Source organism: Haliotis asinina, chromosome 11 (assembly GCF_037392515.1).
Source record: "Haliotis asinina isolate JCU_RB_2024 chromosome 11, JCU_Hal_asi_v2, whole genome shotgun sequence".
Lineage (NCBI taxonomy): Eukaryota > Metazoa > Mollusca > Gastropoda > Lepetellida > Haliotidae > Haliotis > Haliotis asinina.
Window position 1 is genome coordinate 53,765,996 of NC_090290.1, and position 15,833 is coordinate 53,781,828.

The 15,833-nt window shown below is 44.2% G+C and overlaps 3 protein-coding genes across 3 annotated transcripts in view; 1 reads left to right on the forward strand and 2 right to left on the reverse strand.

Moving 5' to 3' along the window:
- The window catches only part of LOC137255548 (uncharacterized), a 61,710-nt gene extending 60,624 nt beyond the window's left edge, over positions 1-1,086 (forward strand). Inside the window, exon 3 of the mRNA XM_067792975.1 lies at positions 64-1,086. Coding sequence (XP_067649076.1) covers positions 64-1,086 — 1,023 coding nt within the window. The remainder of the gene's footprint in view (positions 1-63) is intronic.
- An 8,250-nt stretch (positions 1,087-9,336) lies between these two features.
- Positions 9,337-10,050, reverse strand: LOC137255549 (uncharacterized). The gene is made up of 2 exons (XM_067792976.1): positions 9,779-10,050; positions 9,337-9,472 (listed from the first exon to the last, which is right to left on the reverse strand). The coding sequence occupies exons 1-2, from the start codon at positions 10,048-10,050 to the stop codon at positions 9,337-9,339; spliced, it is 408 nt and encodes a 135-aa protein (XP_067649077.1).
- Positions 10,051-10,344: 294 nt separating this feature from the next.
- Positions 10,345-15,480, reverse strand: LOC137255551 (uncharacterized). Its single transcript, XM_067792977.1, has 3 exons — positions 15,289-15,480; positions 14,045-14,152; positions 10,345-11,193 (listed from the first exon to the last, which is right to left on the reverse strand). The coding sequence occupies exons 1-3, from the start codon at positions 15,478-15,480 to the stop codon at positions 10,345-10,347; spliced, it is 1,149 nt and encodes a 382-aa protein (XP_067649078.1).
- Positions 15,481-15,833: the final 353 nt, after the last annotated feature.

The window sequence follows — 15,833 nt, forward strand, 5'->3', positions numbered from 1 at the left end:
TCCCCTTAATGTACACAAATAGTCTGTTTTCAATATAATTCATGGTTTCATTCATTCAAAAAGAGTCCTCGTGTGAAATTCTATGATCCAAGTCCTCAAGCCAAACCCTATGATCCGAGTCCTTGCGTAAAACTCTATCATCCAAGTCCTCGTGTCAAACCCTATCATCCGAGTCCTCGTGTCAAACCCTATGATCCAAGTCCTCGTGTGAAATTCTATGATCCAAGTTCTCACGTCAAACCCTATCATCCAAGTCCTCGTGTCAAACCCTATGATCCAAGTCCTCGTGTCAAACCCTATCATCCAAGTCCTCGTTTGAAATTCTATGACCCATGTCCTCACGTCAAACCCTATGATCCAAGTCCTCGTGTGAAATTCTATGATCCAAGTCCTCACGTCAAACCCTATCATCCAAGTCCTCACGTCAAATTCTATGATCCAAGTCCTCGTGTGAAATTCTATGATCCAAGTCCTCAAGCCAAACCCTATGATCCGAGTCCGTGCGTAAAACTCTATCATCCAAGTCCTCGTGTCAAACCCTATCATCCGAGTCCTCGTGTCAAACCCTATGATCCAAGTCCTCGTGTGAAATTCTATGATCCAAGTTCTCACGTCAAACCCTATCATCCAAGTCCTCGTGTCAAACCCTATGATCCAAGTCCTCGTGTCAAACCCTATCATCCAAGTCCTCGTTTGAAATTCTATGACCCATGTCCTCACGTCAAACCCTATGATCCAAGTCCTCGTGTGAAATTCTATGATCCAAGTCCTCGCGTCAAACCCTATCATCCGAGTCCTCGTGTCAAATTCTGTGATCCAAGTCCTCGTGTGAAATTCTATGATCCAAGTCCTCGTGTCAAACCCTATCATCCGAGTCCTCGTGTCAAACCCTATGATCCAAGTCCTCGTGTCAAACCCTATCATCCAAGTCCTCACGTCAAACCCTATCATCCAAGTCCTCGTGTCAAACCCTATGATCCAAGTCCTCGTGTCAAACCCTATCATCCAAGTCCTCGTTTGAAATTCTATGACCCAAGTCCTCACGTCAAACCCTATGATCCAAGTCCAACATTTGTAAGTGTTTAGGACTCAAATTTAGTGTCAAACCCTATGATCCGAGTCCTCGTGTCAAACCCTATGATCCGAGTCCTCGTGTGAAATTCTATGATCCAAGTCCTCACGCCAAACCCTATGATCCAAGTCCTCGTGTCAAACCCTATCATCCGAGTCCTCGTGTCAAACACTATGATCCAAGTCATCGTGTCAAATTCTATCATCCAAGTCCTCACGTCAATTCCTATGATCCGAGTCCTCGCGTCAAACCCTATCATCCGAGTCCTCGTGTCAAATTCTGTGATCCAAATCCTAACGTCAAACCCTATGATCCAAGTCCTCGTGTCAAACCCTATCATCCAAGTCCTCGCGTCAAATTCTATGATCCAAGTCCTCACGCCAAACCCTATGATCCAAATCATCGCGTCTGTCAGCTGTAATCTGGCCTTCTGCATGATGAAGGCTGTCCGGCATTAACGCGCAACTTCATATTCAACGAAAAAATCAGAAGCTATGATCCAAGTCATCGTGTCAAATTCTATCATCCAAGTCCTCACGTCAATTCCTATGATCCGAGTCCTCGCGTCAAACCCTATCATCCAAGTCCTCGTGTCAAACCCTATGATCCAAGTCCTCGTGTCAAACCCCATCATCCAAGTCCTCGTTTGAAATTCTATGACCCAAGTCCTCACGTCAAACCCTATGATCCAAGTCCAACATTTGTAAGTGTTTAGGACTCAATTACAGTTATTCCATGAGAAATGTTCTGTAATTGGAGACTCATTCATCTGACTGTTATTGAGTCACTATATAATATCTCCTTTATCGTCCCCTTAATGTACACAAATAGTCTGTTTTCAATATAATTCATGGTTTCATTCATTCAAAAAGAGTCCTCGTGTGAAATTCTATGATCCAAGTCCTCAAGCCAAACCCTATGATCCGAGTCCTTGCGTAAAACTCTATCATCCAAGTCCTCGTGTCAAACCCTATCATCCGAGTCCTCGTGTCAAACCCTATGATCCAAGTCCTCGTGTGAAATTCTATGATCCAAGTTCTCACGTCAAACCCTATCATCCAAGTCCTCGTGTCAAACCCTATGATCCAAGTCCTCATGTCCTATGTCTCGAGTTTAGTTACTGGGTTACACCCATACAGGATATGACTGTGACACAAAGTCTGTAGCATCGTATGTGTTAGACTACTTAGTCTCTGAAGATATATATAATTTTGAAAAACAAACTAATCCATATGAATTGAAAAGGCGCCCCAGGGAGACCAGAAATTCTGAACCTGAGGAATTCTAGACTTGATGTACAAGTGAAAACATGTATCATAGTACAGTCTCGTTTCCTATTTACTGGGTTCCGTGCTTCTGCGCCACTGTGTGCGGATACCAGTCCAGAACTTTCAGTTAATTCATTTAACTGGACGCATAAACATTAATCACTATGATTTCAAACGTGTAAGGTCTTGTATATTGCAACACTACGCTCCTTCTAATCCTTGCAAAACACGTCGTAATGCGTGCTCTGTCTTACATCGACCTCTGACAAACGGAAACCTGGAAATCGTGGAAATCTCAAAAAAGAGGCTCTGCCGCTAAAATACTTTGGCGGTCTGGTACGGAACTGATGTTGTATCAATCTCATCTTACAGAATTACACTGAATATACACAAACAACACGTAAGAGGTGTAACTAACGAGCCAGATGCATTGAGAATCATTTTACTACCTCATCGATCAGGGACAGTCTGTGATTTTTTTAGTTAAGATCGATATAAAATGTAGAATTAGGGTGTTATTTAAGTTTAAAATTAAAATTCTTTTGTAATTACTATTTTCTTATGAAACAAGCAATTGGAATTCTATGTAACCAGAGTTGTATGTGGTGTCTATTTTCACTTTTACATGAGAACATTTGGATCGACAAGAGAGTAGGCCATTGTCTTAATAGGTTAATGAGACATGTTTCGGTTACAAGTTATCCAGTTACACAAGTTAATACCACAGTAATACTTTGAAACAAAGGTCATAAGTGAATGAGTACGATTTTGAGTTACAACGGCAATATTTCAGCCACATCGAGACTAAAAACAAATATTATTTTATCATAAATGTATAGGGAAATTATAAAAAGTCTCTCAAGGAGAGAATGATGCAGGCAATGTAATTTTAGCTTTATTTCAAACATGTGTCAAACGTGATGACCTTCACGATATTCATGGTGACCGCCGCAGAGATACTGTTTCTTGTAAAACCCAGCACTCGCATGTACGTAAGTATTAATTGAAGATGGGATTAGAATTGGTCTTCAGTAATCCATCCTTGTCATTAGAGGCGACTAACGGGATCGGGTGGTCAGACTCGCTGACTTGGTTGACACATGTTATCGTATCCCATTTGTGTCGATCGATGCTGATGCCGTTTGATCACTGGATTGTCTGGTCCAGTCTCGATTATTTACAGACTGCCGCCATATAGCTAGATAATTGCTGAGTGCGGCGTTAAATACCATCTAAACCAAACCAAACCAAATTTACTGAAATGATATTTACATGTGTTACGTCCGTTTTCATGGAATCCTCACCAGGTTCGCTTAATGTCACGACGATAAAGTCACTGGTCACGTAATAGCAAATTCCGTTCACAATGCTTACCACCAGAAGTGCGAATGTACAGGTAGGCGTAACTGACAGAATTCCAAAGTGCATCGCTGACGTCGTAGCTGAAGAGGCAGTTGACAATGTGGCAAATTCTGGTAGAGTAAGTGCATGATCTAACTCCCACGAAGAAGTCGTGTGGTTCGCCAAGAACTTGCACGAGGATGATGGACAACGTCCGGTAGACCTTATGACTCAGATGGGTTTTGCTTCAGGCAGTAACGCTATCTTGTTGTCAATGCTACAGTTTCTACCTGATCTGTTGTACACAGGCAACATGCACCCTGCCTAGCTATAAAAAGCACATGCACCAGGTTAATCATATTCGTTCTCAGGGTTGCTGGACCAATGAGTGCAAGACCGTACCATGATAACTGACTGGGGACAGGCAAGGGTTCAGTCACCCCGCACAGGTAGACGGGTGTAATCGCTTGTTTAGCTATCCACTCATTATAGTCTTTACTATCAGGAAATGTACACAATTAAGATTTCCTGTTCACCTGGATTTCCCCTGAAGGTTCACCTGGATGTTCAACACAGGTCCGAAATGATGATAACGCGGACAGTACGTTACCGGAAATACTTACTACATGTACGCATTGTACATTTGCATTTCAAAGCCCCAACTTGAATTATAGTCAATATATTTCATAGACACTTGTTGCCGTCCACACTCAATTCACTGATGCTACTCCGTCTGCGACTTGCCCTTCACTTATGTACAAAGCACCAACATGAAACAGCCATATATTACCCGTGTGTATATACTGTAATACACTTCAGTCCTTTAATATCCCTAGATTGTGTGACGTGTGTTAGTAAACGTTTCGCGCGTGTCTGTTTTTTGTCGACTGGTGATTTCGATACCAGCTACTACAATTTACAACCTGACTTTTGAAGAAATAATGCTCCCAAAAAATCCGATAAATCTGTCCATTTTCTTCGCCACCTGTAGCATATGTGCGCAATTTGGACTACAGCAGGACTTTTCTTGTAAATCGACAGGAAATCAAAGCGATGCTTCATTTCTTGAAAATCGACACGTCTTCTAATGAAAGATAAACATGACATCTTCCATTGTAAAGGTAACAGGTTGTGGAAATTGATTTCTCCAACAAACCCAGTGAATAATAGGATTTATGGCATGCCGAAGCTATATGTGTTCTGATATAGATTTCCTAATGTTTGATAAGTTGCCGTGACCAAGTGCTTGCTCATTGTACCAGTGGGTGACAAAATCAGCTGATAACATCCCCGCGTGGAACGTTAACAATATCTTAATTGGCTATCAGTAGCAACCATTGTTGGTTATATGCTTCGATGCGAAGGCTGTCGATAGACAGATGTTTTACACGTACCGGTATTGTGTAAAATTGTCGAATTATGTCGAAATAAGAGCTACCAACTGGGCAAAATATCACCTACAACAAATAAAAAAGCGTTATTTAGATTCATTTTGAAATGTTCGGACCCGGCTGATAAGGCACTGTGTGATCTACTTGAAGTAGTGAAGAATTAAGCAAAAAATCTGGAAATCTGCTTTGTGATGCCATATGATGAGCATGCAACAGAGATAGGATCGTCATGCGTGGCTACGGCCAGAGAGAGGTCTTCTGAGCAGATCCTTGACGCTTGTTTGCTTAGTAAGATCAAGATCTCTTACAGGTTTACTGATTAAAGGCCCATGTCGTATGTCTTCGCAAATACGGGAACTAATAACGATAGGGAACCTGCTGGAGCGAGTAGTAAAGGATATCAGCTCCTGCAAAATAGCAACAGGATACTCAAGTGACGAGGGTAGGGCAAATATGCAGGTAGACAAGTAATCAGGTAGACAAGTAGACAGACATACAGGGAAGCACGTATGCAGATAGATAGGTAGACAGGCCTACACAGGGGCACATATACATGCAGGCATGTAGTCAGACTTACAGAGGGACACATGTACATGTAGGCAGGTAGTCAGATCAGACTTACAGAGGGACACATGTACATATAGGCAGGTAGTCAGACTTACAGAGGGACACGTGTACATATAGGCAGGTAGTCAGACTTACAGAGAGACACATGTACATGTAGGCAGGTAGTCAGACTTACAGAGGGACACATGTACATGTAGGCAGGTAGTCAGACTTACAGAGGGACACATGTACATATAGGCAGGTAGTCAGACTTACAGAGAGACACATGTACATATAGGCAGGTAGTCAGACTTACAGAGGGGCACATGTACATGTAGGCAGGTAGTCAGACTTACAGAGGGACACATGTACATGTAGGCAGGTAGTCAGACTTACGGAGGGGCAGATGTACATGTAGGCAGGTAGACAAACGTATAGAAGTGCACATGTACATGTAGGCAGGTAGACAAACGTATAGAAGTGCACATGTACATGTAGGCAGGTAGACAAACGTATAGAAGTGCACATGTACATGTAGGCAGGTAGACAAACGCATGGAAGTGCACATGTACATGTAGGCAGGTAGACAAACGTATAGAAGTGCACATGTACATGTAGGCAGGTAGACAAACGTATAGAAGTGCACATGTACATGTAGGCAGGTAGACAAACGTATAGAAGTGCACATGTACATGTAGGCAGGTAGACAAACGTATAGAAGTGCACATGTACACCCAACATCTCAGATCAACTTCAACTCCAACTCTTTTGCAATAGTAGGCGCTAAACATTTAACTCTACCCTCTGACACCTTATGTAACTGTACATTGACATAGTGTCTACCGTCCAACTTAATGTGTATAATACATTAATATCTTAACAAATTACCGATGGGGGAAACCATCACATAGATGTAGATGTGTATTTGCATTAGTTCCTATTTACTTATAATAGAATACATCTCTTTCCTCGTGATCACCCTGAATTAACCTCTCGTTGTTTGTTTCCATTACATCTATAACATAAAACCTTAAACCATCCTCCCATCCAAGGATAAGTAACCGTTGTTCATACGTGTTAGCCTCGCACCACACAGCAGATAACACGTGTCTCATGGGGGACTTGAGCGTCACAATCTGCATGAATGTAGTCCCCTATCTAACAAGAACCATTACCACGCAATCAGTTCTGAGCGAGATGGATCCCCATGGGAGTTATTCATGAACTTCACAATAGTTTCCGAGAGAGGAGAGTGTGAGACTTGAATGATCGTGCTCCCCAAGAAGGCATTGATCAAACAGATACGTCTTTCCAGTAGAATCATCACCGAGGGGAGAGATTCATTTTCCTAAGTAATTTGTTGTCAGATTAATGATGTTTTTTATTTATGGATGAAAGAACGCTGTTGAAATAATTGCAAGCTAAACGTGAATATTCATTTGTAAGTGTTTAGGACTCAATTACAGTTATTCCATGAGAAATGTTCTGTAATTGGAGACTCATTCATCTGACTGTTATTGAGTTACTATATAATATCTCCTTTATCGTCCCCTTAATGTACACAAATAGCCTGTTTTCAATATAATTCATGGTTTCATTCATTCAAAAGGGCGAGTTGGCCTTGTTGTTATAACGTTTGCTTGTCACGAACAGGGTTCGAACCTCTCCCGCCCTGTCCACGTGGCCAGAGTGTGAAGCTCAGTCCAGTTGACCTCGTCCGACATATGGTTGGGGGGTGGGGGTAAGGGGGGGAGGGTGGGTGGGGGCTGGATGAGGGTAGGGGGTGGGGGTCCAGGATTCGATTCCCTACATGGGTGTAATGTCTGAAGTCCATGTCTGGTGTCCCCCGCCGTGATATTGCTGTTATATAGCTGAAAGCCGCGTAAAGTCATGCTCACTCACCCACTCATCCGACAAATGTGTGGAATATTGATGAAAGGAAACTCTGTACCCGAACGATTTACGCAACGAAACATTTGTTTTGTTTTGTTCCTATATCTGTTCTTATTTACGTTATGTTATTCTCACTCTGGGTTTGCCCATTTTCCAGAGTGAGTGAGTGAGGTTAATTTTAGGCCTCTTTTACCCTGTTTCAGCAACATCACGTCGGGTGGGCATATACATGTTTTTGACAAAAAATGAGCTCATTACTCATTGAACAAGAATCGCACCCAGGTGTTTGGGGGTGACGAGCCAACGTTTTCATCACAGAACTACCAAGGGGCATCTACAGGGGGAGGGATATATGAATACAGGATGGGCAAAAATTACTAGTCAAAGGAGAAATATAATAGATTTTTGTCCATTTGGTAGGACCCGTGAAGATTCGGGTAAGAATGAACAACCTTGTCGAAAGAGACGGATCTGGTGGTCAGACCCGCTGGTGCCTCTCGTACAAAAAGCATACTCGCCTTTTATGGCAAGCAGGGGTTGCTGAAGGTCTATTCTACCCCGGATCTTGACGAGTAGTAACAGAAAGAAGGTACACTGGATTAGATAATACTATTACAGTGGCAGGCATGCACGTCTGCATACTGCTGTCTCAACCATGCTGGATCTATTCCGGTCATATAGTGCCAGCTCTCTTTCATACATTAGACGTTGTGCATGGGCAGATCCACCTCACGCGACCCCTACCAGTCGTTGTTACATCCACGTAATGCCGAACGCAAGGCAGGGTAACAACAAATACTATTCTTTCCGATCTCGCCCAACAGAACCAAGTCCCGTGTTACATGTGCATCCGTTCATATTCAGTTCACGCTCTGTAAGTATTTACAACCTGCTTGATATTCATTTAAACAAGGACGCACATGGTGGGAGTGTTTGGGGTATGGAGTGTTTGGTGAATGAATGGATGTGTCTTGGACGGGACGCAGGGCTCTAGAGGTGGAGACTGTGGGCGGGTAATTCTGAAATTTAGATTTAAGTTATTTCTGCTTTTATCACGATGGTTAAATATTGCCCCACCAACACGTGTACCACTTAAAGCTTTCCAGTGGGGAACACTGGAGGTCTCTGGGAATCTCTGGTTCCCGCGCACACGTATCTCTCACACTATTGTAAATGGATGCTTTTCAGTGATCTTTGTCTCGAACACACAGTGGAATATGTGTTCGGTCTGGATGTGCACCGTCAGATGAATGAAGCAGCAGTATAACTCACTCATCGTCCACATAAACACCATCCACATCGACATCCTCCTGCACACGCACACGCACACGCACACGCACGCACACCTACATACACCACACCACACCACTATACCCTTACCCCCACACACATACATATACACGCGCACTCGAGGCTAGCCTATATAACTATATACCTATATTAATTGACAAGACCCTGAACCTAGACTCCCTTTATTTAGGAATTTAACATTTTACACAGGACGAGACAGTAGCGAAAATAATGTGGTTCAGGGACAGTGAGACTAACAAACAAAAAACTCACCTCTACTTCATCTCCACCCACCTTTACTTCATCTCCACCCAACTCTATTTAACCTCCTCCTCACCTCATTCCACCTCCGCCCCGTCCAACTCATATTCCACTTCCATTTCATCTCACCCCACTTCTACTTCATCTCCACCTCACCTCCACCTCATCTGCACCCACCTCCACTTCATCTCACCCCACTTCCACTTCATCTCCACCTCATCTCTACGTCATCTCCACCTACCTCCACTTCATCTCCACCCACCTCCACCTCATCTCATCCCACCTCTTCTTCATCTCCACCCACCTCTACTTCATCTCCATCTACTTCCTCTTCATCTTCACCCACCTCTCCACTTCCACTCACCTGCACTTCATCTCCACCCACCTCCATCTTTTTCCACCCACCTCTACTACAACCCCACCCACCTCTACTTTATCTCCAACCAAATCCACCTCACCTCCACTCACCTCTCTTTAATCTCCACCCACCTCCACTTCATCTCCACCCACCTCCACCTCATCTCATCCCACCTCTTCTTCATCTCCACCCACCTCTACTTCATCTCCATCCACTTCCCCTTCATCTTCACCCACCTCTTCACTTCCACCCACCTGCACTTCATCTCCACCCACCTCCATCTTTTTCCATCCACCTCTACTACAACCCCACCCACCTCTACTTTATCTCCAACCAAATCCACCTCACCTCCACTCACCTCTCTTTTATCTCCACCCACCCCACTTCATCTCCACCCACCTCCACTTCATCTCCACTCACCTCTTCTTCATCTCCACCCACTTCCTCTTCATCTACACCCACCTCTTCTTCTCTTCCATCCACCGCCACTTCATCTCCACCCACCTCCTCTTCATTTGCACCCACCTCCTCTTCATTTCCAACCACCTCCTCTTCATCTCCACCCACCTTCTCTTCATCTCCACCCACCGCCACTTCACCTCCACCCACCTCATCTTCATTTACACCCATCTCATCTTCATCTTCACCCACCTCCACTACATCTCCACCCACCTCCTCTTAATCTCACCCACCTCCTCTTCATCTCCACCCACCTCTCTTCATCTCCACCCACCGCTACGTCATCTCCACCCACCTCCTCTTCATTTCCATCCACTTCCACTTCATCTCCACCCAAATCCACTTCATCTCCACCCACTTCCTCTTCATCTTCACCCACCTCTTCATCTCCACCCACCTCCATCTTTTTCCACCCACCTCTACTTTATCTCCAACCAAATCCACCTCATCTCCACCCACCTCTCTTTAATCTCCACCCACCCCCACTTCATCTCCACCCACCTCTTCTTCATCTCCACCCACTTCCTCTTCATTTCCACCCACCTCTTCATCTCCATCCACCTCCTCTTCATTTCCACCCATCGCCACTTCATCTCCAGCCACCTCCTCCCCATTTCCACAAACCTCCACTTCACTTCCACCCACTTCCTCTTCATTTCCACCCACCTCCTCTTCATTTCCACCCACCTCCTCTTCATTTCCACAAACCTCATCATCATCTCCACCCACCTCTTCATCTCCCTCCACCTTCTCTTCATCTCCACCCACCTCCTCTTCATCTCCACCCACCTCCTCTTCATCTCCACCCACCTCATCTTCATTTCCACCCACCTCCTCTTCCTCTCCACCCACCTCCTCTTTATTTCCACCCACCTCCACTTCATCTCCACCCACCTCCTCATCTTCTCCACCCACCTTCTCTTCATCTCCACCCACCTCCTCTTCATCTCCACCCACCTCCTCTTTATTTCCACCCACCTCCTCATCATCTCCACCCACCTCCTCTTCCTCTCCACCCACCTCCTCATCATCTCCACCCACCTCCTCTTGCTCTCCACCCACCTGTACTTCATCTCCACCCACCTCCACTTCATCTCCACCCACTCCCACTTCATCTCCACCCACCTGGACCTCATCTCCACCCACCTCCACCTTTACTCCACCCACCTCTACTTCATCCCCACCGACATCAAATTTATTTCCACCCATCTCCACCTCATCTCCACTCACCTCTCTTTCATCTCCACCCACCTCTACTTTATCACCACCCACCTTTACTTCATCTCCACCCACCTCCTCTTCATCTACATTCACCTACCATACATAATACACAGTCCCAGCATACTCCACCATTCATGGAGTCACTTCATTGATAAAACATCCATCTGACTAGTCGACGATGCGCGTGGGTGGGTTTGCAATCTCTTACGCTTCTGTGGCGGACCTGTATTCAGTGCGAGTGGCTGATTAAGGAACCGCTGCAAAACCATGGTAAGTCTCGCTTGTCGTTCAGATCTAACTATAGTGTTTGTGTATTTGCTGTGTACATTTATATCGCAGTTCCGTGAGCTGGTTATAACTAGGCCAGTGCATGGCAGGCCAGGGCTAGCGGCGTATCACGCTGAGTAAGGATATTTGTGTATAGTTTGAAATAATCATATATTTGAAAAGAATTATGTCATTAACGTGGCTTTATGTTTTCGTAAGTGCTACTTCGATTGTAGAAGTGTATTTGCCAATGTCTGGAGGTAATCCAGCTATTTACTTGAATGGTTTCTGTAGTGTTTACATGAATCATTAATGTGGTCAAGTATGACGTTATCGTCGTGCAATAGTTTGGCTTTTAAACTAAATATTTCCCCTTTGTCTATACCAACTATATAGGTCAAACGGTACAAGCAATTATATATTGTACATAAATATGAATGTAAAACAGGTTGGGAAGATGTGTGTCCGTCTGTGTGTGTGTCGCTCTCTATATATGTCGGTGTGTGTTCATTCAAGAATTTGTCAGACAGTTCTAGGGTACTTCGTTATACTGCTGCAGTCGTATAATATCGCCCGGCACAAAATGGGTTACCTTACTGGCTTGAATTCCTTAAAATCTATTGACATGATGGCTGTACGTGGTTCGGCGCGGTTTCGGCTGTTCACGTGAACACTAACACATCATTGTCACGGCCTATGGCGCCTATATCGTGTACATCGGGGAAGCAAATATCAAAGGTTAGTTTAAATTGCCCCGAGGGTCGATTTTCATTTGACTATTGATTTTAATCAGTATTAGCAAATTGGTGCGATGAGCAAAGTGATTTACAGCCATTAAGTGTCATCCGGATAGAGGGCTCCCTGGTCAGCTGTGGTTTATGATAAATGTGAAACTGACTATCTATCTTATATCAATGCAAGAGTAGAGGGACATTAACTATAATTAGATAGGGATGGACCACTAAGGAGTTGACGATCTCTGTGTGGAGAAGACGGTTTCTTATTTCAATAAAAGGTCAGTAAATGTGCTTTACGATACCTTTAACATTTTCAAACATGTCGGTCAGAGATATTTGCTCCTGAAGTACAGGGGGCGTCTTTAAAGTGAACAGGGTTGAATTACCGTCGATTTCGTTTTGCATGTTATACCAGATACAGACAGAGCAGTGTTTAGTGTGAAGGATCCGAGTTACTTCACTGTGTGGTGAAGAAACGTATACCCCATATACAGACGTAATACTTTTGTATGGCATTAGAGTAAGCATATATGACCTCGTCTTTCGTGTTTGAAGTAGAATCATTAAGGAAATTAAGGAACCCTCCTGGGAATTACATGTTGTCTTGGACTGCCAACTTCCGTTGTCTCAAGTGTATAAAGGCCACTGCAAGTATCGACGCTGTTAGCATTTCCAATGATTTTTTTTCGAAGTTGGACAGCTCAGGTTGTGTCGAAATGTACATCTGCCTATATCTCGAAGTTAAACTGGCCATTCATGTTTTCTTATGATAATGGGTACTTGAGTTGTCTATCGAAATGTTCCAGTTAATTAAAATTTAAAATAAACTGCTCTGTGCTCACGTGGACTACTGGAAATTAAAGCATTACTCCAGATATCTCGAAACCATTGTAACTACTGCCGTTATTTCAAAGTCAACAGAACTACGGTGAAAAGTACTACTATCGTTATTTCGAATTTAACGGTTCTACTGTCGTGATCTCGAAGGCAATGGCGTCACTGTCGATATCTCCTCTCCAGGTATCTCTTAAATCAAAGTTTGAGGGTCTTGAGTATTATATTCCCGTTCATCAAAAAAAATTATGAGACGGCCCCCCCGCAAACAATGCTGAATGACAGACAAGCCTTAAAACATATATCAAACTGATGTTAAACATGTACATGGGATTTCATTTTTATCACCTATCCAGCAGTGAGTGTTATGTCGCTTTACATAGTAATATGGCGGCTTGTTAACTCTGAACAGGCCGAAGACTGGGGTGCGAATTTCATTCCCGTGCACTAATCGTTATAATCAGCCAAGGGACGCAACTGTAATTACCTTCCACTACAGTATTCTTTACAGCTGCCATAGTTTCACGATATTGTGAAGTCACGTGATATTTAGAATATTCACCGTCTTAAGGATTTTGGGTAGCCCACTGAATTACGCGTTCCCTTTTCAAACTGAAGGATGAGGTACTGGATCAGTGTGAAACTCATGGTGTGTACATTGCTACTGATGATATTGCAAAGAGCAACATAAAACAATATCCATTCGCCTGAATAATAAGTAGTGAATAGGATGCACTGTACACAATGTTTAGTAAGAAATGTGATTCAGGTGATATATAGTCGTAACGCTAGTACACAACACCGATCTCTCAACACCATGCGGTTTATTCGGCAACCATGACAAAGACGAGCCAGAACTAGGAATGGTGACCTATACCATTCCAAACAAAACAAAACAAACGAACGCGGATCGTGCATGATGGCGTGACCGTCCGCCATCCCGCCTTCACTTGAAAAGGTAATGTCTTGGGTAAAACTATGTGTAAGGAATGAATTATATGAAGGACCAAACAATGAAACAGTCATTAAGTCAAGTCTCACTCTCCTCATCGTTGCCACACTGGTGGAGCACGAGTACGCAGTGGTCGCCTGGAAGGGGTGGATACGTCTGCCCCAGACTCTTGACTAGAGGGAGACTCGAGGTCTAGGGCTGCAGGATCGGGTCCGCCTGGATTGCACACTCCAGGTGGGTCACAGGTGGGAAGCTTTGTCATCTGGGAGTGAGCGAAACTTTGAACATTGTGACGCTCAGTCAAGCCTCTGATTTGATCGATAGGAGTGGTTCTGAGTAGAGTTGGCATTGCTCGGTGACAGTCTGACGGCTGCACCTCGTATAGTCTCGAGTGAAACTGACACTGGGTAAACTTACGTACTGGTCCCGAACCCGAGTACCTCTCTAGCCCCCCTTTCCGTATTCTGGAGTTCAAATTGGCCGTAGCAAGGGTCAGAGTAACTGGTGAGAGATGACCCCCCTTCGGGATTATAATGGAGGCCTAGCTCCTCAATTGCTTTCTCAGCGATAGGGTTTTTGTTTTGATTCTTCGGGGAACCAATGTCCAAATAAATGCCTTGTTTCTTCAAAGTCGGATCCTTGGCAAGTGAGATGAATCCAGGTGCGGGATCCACTCTGATGACACCTCCATCAGATCCGCAATGCCTGAGGTCCACCATAAGCATTACGATGGCATTCCGCATCATGTTTCTCACTGGCTATGATGCAAGATTTGTGACAGAAGAAACAGTTTCACGGAGTACAAAGATGAGCTGACCGTAACGTTTCATTACCTCTGCGGCAAACGTGGAACATACCATGTCCGGGACAGGTCTGGGGTTGCAGTTGTGAAGGGATACGCTTCAAAGATATGCAGTGATGGCAAGCGCGTCTGTAGCTGGGGATGTAGCTTTATCAATATCCAAGGCATAGAAATATCTCCTAAATATCTGTTTGAGTTGATAGAAAGAGGGGTGATTGAAGCGAATGTGAAGGGCAGTTAGGAACCCCTCAAGGCCTGTTCTTGGTACAACAATACGTTCTCGTGCTTGTCGGAATGGTGTGTTGTCTTTGACAACTAGGAGGCCATCATTTGCTACGGTAGTCACTCTCACATACCGTTTAACATCAGGAATATCAATAACCTTCTTACCTGGGCGTGTCCCTTGAGACAGATTAGAGTGTGTACGTTTAAGATCAGGGCACTCGTGCTGTGATGCTTGTCATGCAACACGACTTGTAAATGGCATTTTGGCAGCATTCTCATTAACATCCTGAACACTGTAGGGAGAATATCACAGACGAGGGGACATTGGAAACACCAGTGATGTGTGTGATGGTAACACGGCACCTGCTGACCATTGATAGGAATGTTGTGACTCTGGCACTAGCGGAGAAGCAACCACGGTTGAGCTTGTTGAAGGCTTGAACACAGGGTCTGCTATCGGTGAGAATCTGTGTTGGGGAAGATGTTGCTGTGATGTATGTGGCAAAGTGCTTGACAGAAGTGCCTATAGCAAGTGTCTCAAGCTCACGTGGAAGCCATTGCATTTGATGCTTTTTCAGTTATGCATTGAAAAAACCAGCGAGATGGGTCGTTCCATTCCGGTTAACATACATTGGTAGCTGCAACACCTTGAACTTTGATGGATGCATCTGTGACAATACAGAGTTGATCTGTCGGGCGACGTATAGCAATAGTCCGGCGAGAGGTCAATGCAGGTTGGGCATCACGGAATGCTGCAATGAGGTTATCTGACCATAAGATTTTCTCATTTGACTGTCGTACAGCTGTTGCAGAATCTAAAAGGGACATCAATTTCGCGTAGCCAGGGATGACACGACTTACTGTCTTGAATGTGCCAATGAAAGATCGCAGTCCTTGAACAGTGGTTGGAGGTTTC

Bases quoted from the DNA above. Each gene is read 5' to 3' on its own strand.
- LOC137255549 (XM_067792976.1), bottom strand. From the start codon at position 10,050: ATGGGTGTAAATGAAGATGAGGTGGGTGGAGGTGAAGTGGCGGTGGGT. The intron at 9,473-9,778 runs GTGAGTGGAGGT...GTGGGGTTGTAG, and splicing joins TGGGTGGAGATAAAAGAGAG to TAGAGGTGGGTGGAAAAAGA.
- LOC137255551 (XM_067792977.1), bottom strand. From the start codon at position 15,480: ATGCAATGGCTTCCACGTGAGCTTGAGACACTTGCTATAGGCACTTCT. The intron at 14,153-15,288 runs GTCAGCAGGTGC...GCTCACTCCCAG, and splicing joins TCACAACATTCCTATCAATG to ATGACAAAGCTTCCCACCTG. The intron at 11,194-14,044 runs GTATCCACCCCT...TATGTATGGTAG, and splicing joins GTCAAGAGTCTGGGGCAGAC to GTGAATGTAGATGAAGAGGA.